The 4,069-nt window shown below is 38.2% G+C and overlaps 1 protein-coding gene across 1 annotated transcript in view; it reads right to left on the reverse strand.

Annotated features, from left to right (window-relative positions):
• The window catches only part of ABCA12 (ATP-binding cassette, sub-family A (ABC1), member 12), a 227,578-nt gene extending 224,178 nt beyond the window's left edge, over positions 1-3,400 (reverse strand). The window contains exon 1 of the mRNA XM_011967889.1: positions 3,109-3,400. Coding sequence (XP_011823279.1) covers positions 3,109-3,177 — 69 coding nt within the window. The 5' untranslated portion in view covers positions 3,178-3,400. The remainder of the gene's footprint in view (positions 1-3,108) is intronic.
• Between the last annotated feature and the right edge of the window lie 669 nt (positions 3,401-4,069).

The raw sequence follows: 4,069 nt of genomic DNA on the forward strand, positions 1-4,069 counted from the left end.
TGGCATGATCTTGGCTCACTGCAACCTCCACCTCCCAGGTTCAAGTGATTCTCCTGCCTCAGCCTCCCAAGTAGCTGGGATTACAGGTGTGTGCCATCATGCCCAGCTAATTTTTGTATCTTTTTAGTAGAGTTTTGCCATATTGGCCAGGCTGGTCTTGAACTCCTAACCTTAAGTAATCCACCTGCTTCGGCCTCCCAAAGTGCTGGGATTACAGGCATGAGACGCTGTGCCCAGCTCCAGCATATACTTTTATAATCAACACATTTCCTCAATAATCTCCAATCTACCTTAGTATTTTTACTATATATTTGTTTTTCTTTTCTTTTTTCATGTGTCATTTGTTTCTCTAGTAATAGATTCTTAACTTCTTCCCTTTTGAATTGTTCTTCCCACCACCTTGCTTTGTGATGGAATTTCTAACAAAAATTAGGCAAAGTTGTCATGGTGGTGATGCTTCCATTTTTTTTTACCGTTAAGTAAGGACTATACATTTCCTGTGTCCATAGCTTAATTTCTGTTTTTCTGTGAGTAAAAGTATATTTTGAAAGTATATTTTTTAGAATGATTATGAGTATAGAAATATAAATGCTTATGTTTTAAATTATTATTTGATGGATAACCAAGTCTAGTTCCTACAAAAACACGCTTCTCCTCAAATTCATATGTACCTTCATTTCACATTTTGTCTGTCTTCTAATTTGCTGTTATATAATTTTTTTCATTTTATCCACCTTTAGATCTTTAATTCCAACTTTCCAACCTCTTATTCCTCTCTTCCTTTTTAAGCGTAATGCTATCACACATATCTCCTTCCCACATGTGTCTTCAAGTATTTTTCCCAATATGGAGAGACAGAGCTGATGCTAGGCGAAACTGTGAAGGAAATTTATCTTTCCTTGCCCTTTCACCCTCCACTTGGAATTGTCCTTCCTTTTCCTTTTGCATCACCATCTTCTACAGGTCTCTTTTTTCCCTCTGGTTGGTTATAATGGATTCAGGTTGGCCTTCTGTATTGTCCCAAATTTTGGACTTTTTCTGACCTCGTTCTACCGTGAAGACTTATCCGTCCTGGTTTCCATTTGTTTAAGGTGCACTTAAGATCTGAATCATTGCCTGTCCCAAAATGAACTAACGGCTCATGTATTCTCCCTCCCTAGGAAAAATATAGTTACCAGAGTTTATTTAGGGGTTTTGACTAGATGGGAATAATGCAAGATGTCATGCCTGAAAAACTTTTAATATATCTGACTTGCATCTCCCCTAAATATTTCACTATGTCCAGCAAACACTGACTAGAATGAAGAGAAACCCTAAAGGAGAAAATTGATATACCTACTACTTTCAAAATGAGGAAAAAGACTTGTCATTAAAATTTCTAAAGATAAAATTTCTCAACGAAAAACAAACATATTCACCTGAGATTTGGGTGGATTTTTTTTCCTATAACTTTTTTTACACAAAATAGAGTTGTAAAAGAAACAGACCTCAGCATTCAGGTTACTGACAATAACACATACAGATTTTAGTTCCTCCGTGTTTTTGTTTTTAGCTATTGAATTTTTATCACTTACAAACTTCACTGTATGTGGATTTCTTCCTTTTACCCACAATATCTTCTCCTGAATTTCCTTTCATTATTAATCTGCATAAAATCTGACACACATTGCTTCAAATCCCTCACTAATCTATTTGCTAAGCGTGTCACCATTATAAAGCACTTTGAAATACATTAGCACATTTGGTACTTCCCCCAATATGAGTTAGATGTGGTAGGCTTCCTGGCACATGTAACTAATCATGTCACATCTAACTCATCATGCCACATCGTGGTGGGAAAACCAGTGCTTAGAGAAACTGTCTTCAGCTACTTAAGTTACATGAGGAGCAGTGGCAGAGGCCCCAACTCACATCCTCTGACCTCATCCACACACCCAGGATCCTTTCCCTGCTAATGCCACACAGAATCAACCACGTGATAATTATGGGGAGTTTTTCTTCTGTGTTTTTTTTCCAGTTAAAAAACAAATAAAAAATTGAATGAGTTTATAATTTTATATTCAAACCCCACACCCATGCAATCACATGCCTTAGGATTTTAAAACCCTACCCACAAAATTCAGAAGGGTAAGTGAACACCTACGTCCTCCTCTTACTAAACACATCAAAACACTAAAGTAAAGTGTCAGGCACACCAAGCAAGCCTAGAGTGAGATAAGGTGCATAGATAAAATGCTGGTTTCTGTGATGCATATTATTTGCATAATATGTACATTACTCATTCAAGACTGGGAATTACCACTTTAAAATAAAGTATATTGAATACCTTTTTGGATTTCCCTGATTTTCAAACATTCTTCTGAATATATAACAATTCCCAGAAACCAATTCCATTCTCAATCATCCTGGGAGCCATCTGATGAGGATCTAATAGCTAACTTTGTAATTAGAATGCAAACATTAATGTAAGAGTACAAAAAAGATGTTGCAATGAGCAAGAGAAGACAGATTGTAGTAGTAAAGCTAAGTGATGCAACGATATTCTTAAAACATGGCACATACACATACTTTTGTTTGGCATTCCCAGTAAATGATTTTTAGATACTAAAATTTCTCAGTAGCTTTTCTATACAAATAGCCTTCAAACTATTTCTGTTCTGTATTTTACCTTTCAATCAAACTTTCTATGGTTTTCGGTTTTCCAATATATTTCTTCCCCTTTATTGTACATTTCAAGTAATACTCTTCTTTCCTGTATCCCATTTTTAACTAAATTCGTTAAGAAAAATTCTGGAAGCCTTTTGGCTTGAACCCAGAATTCAGTGTTCCAGTTCAGCCAGCAACAAGTCATGTTCTTTTTTTCACCCAGGGCATGTCCTGATTTACTCTTTTAATTTACTGAAATCAAAAGCCTGCTTTTTGGGACATGTTAAGACTAGCTCCATTAGCTATAAGACAGATAGGGGGATGAATTCTAAATATATTACTTCCTGCTTTGGAAAATGCCTTTAAACTCTTCTGTTTTTACTTCTCATTAACATCACCTTTTAGGATTACCTGGCGTATTGCCCCATGACCCACCCTTCCACACTTTTTTTTTTAACTCACCGGCTGCCTTTTTACACCTAGCCAATTTTTCCAGACAAGGATCCGAAGCTGATGAAACTGGGAAGCCATCCTTCAAATACCCCAAATGAGAGATCTCCTCTTCTTTTCTCCACTCCACAAATGAAGAATTGATGCCCCGTCCAACTTGCTGTATATCAGTATATCAGTACCCCTTTCACGGCATAGCTTCCTTGAGGGCTGGGGTAAGAAACCCACGGTTCTTCTGTTTCTGCTGGACTTCTCCCTGTGGTTAATCCTTAACCAAGAGGCACTTCTCAATCAATGGTTCTTCCAAAAGAAGGACCCAGATCAGTATCTTTGGGTGGCTTATGCTTATTTTAAAATAATATCCAGGTGCTGCTTGTTGCACGAAGTCCAGACTCAAGAGAGAATGAGGATCATTCAGATAATGCCTAAGAGAAAAAAAAAAAGCGGCAGCTGAACCCACACCTCCTACTCTCCATGAAATTAATTGCCTATCCACACCTTAAAGAGCATGTCACCTGCACTGGATGCGTCACAGGAATTAGGGGGTGGGACCCTTGCCAGGCCAGTAGGACTTGTCCTACATTCTCTTGTCTTCTTTCCTGCACACAGTGTCTGCTCTAGCCGAGGCAGGGCACAGAGAGCATTTCACAGACACTGGGCCCAGTGGCTCTTTAATATTAAAGTGTCATTAAAATGATTTAAATCAATAAGGCCATAGCTTAGCTGCAAAGCTCTGAGCCTCAGCCCATCATTAGATATACTAGGGCAAGTATCCCTCTTTAACCTAAAGTTGAATGTTTCGATTCTGGGGCAATGACTATGTTGACCAGGTCCCACCTTTCATCGCAGTGTACTCAGTTAAGCACAGTGCAGAAAAGGAAAGGTAGGCTGTAGGGGACATAAATGACAAACTGGAGTCCCTCAATTCGCGAGTGGAGATTCATATGTCTATTACAGGCAAGCCACATTGTTT

The sequence above is a fragment of the Mandrillus leucophaeus genome, unplaced genomic scaffold (genome assembly GCF_000951045.1).
Source record: "Mandrillus leucophaeus isolate KB7577 unplaced genomic scaffold, Mleu.le_1.0 Scaffold815, whole genome shotgun sequence".
NCBI lineage: Eukaryota > Metazoa > Chordata > Mammalia > Primates > Cercopithecidae > Mandrillus > Mandrillus leucophaeus.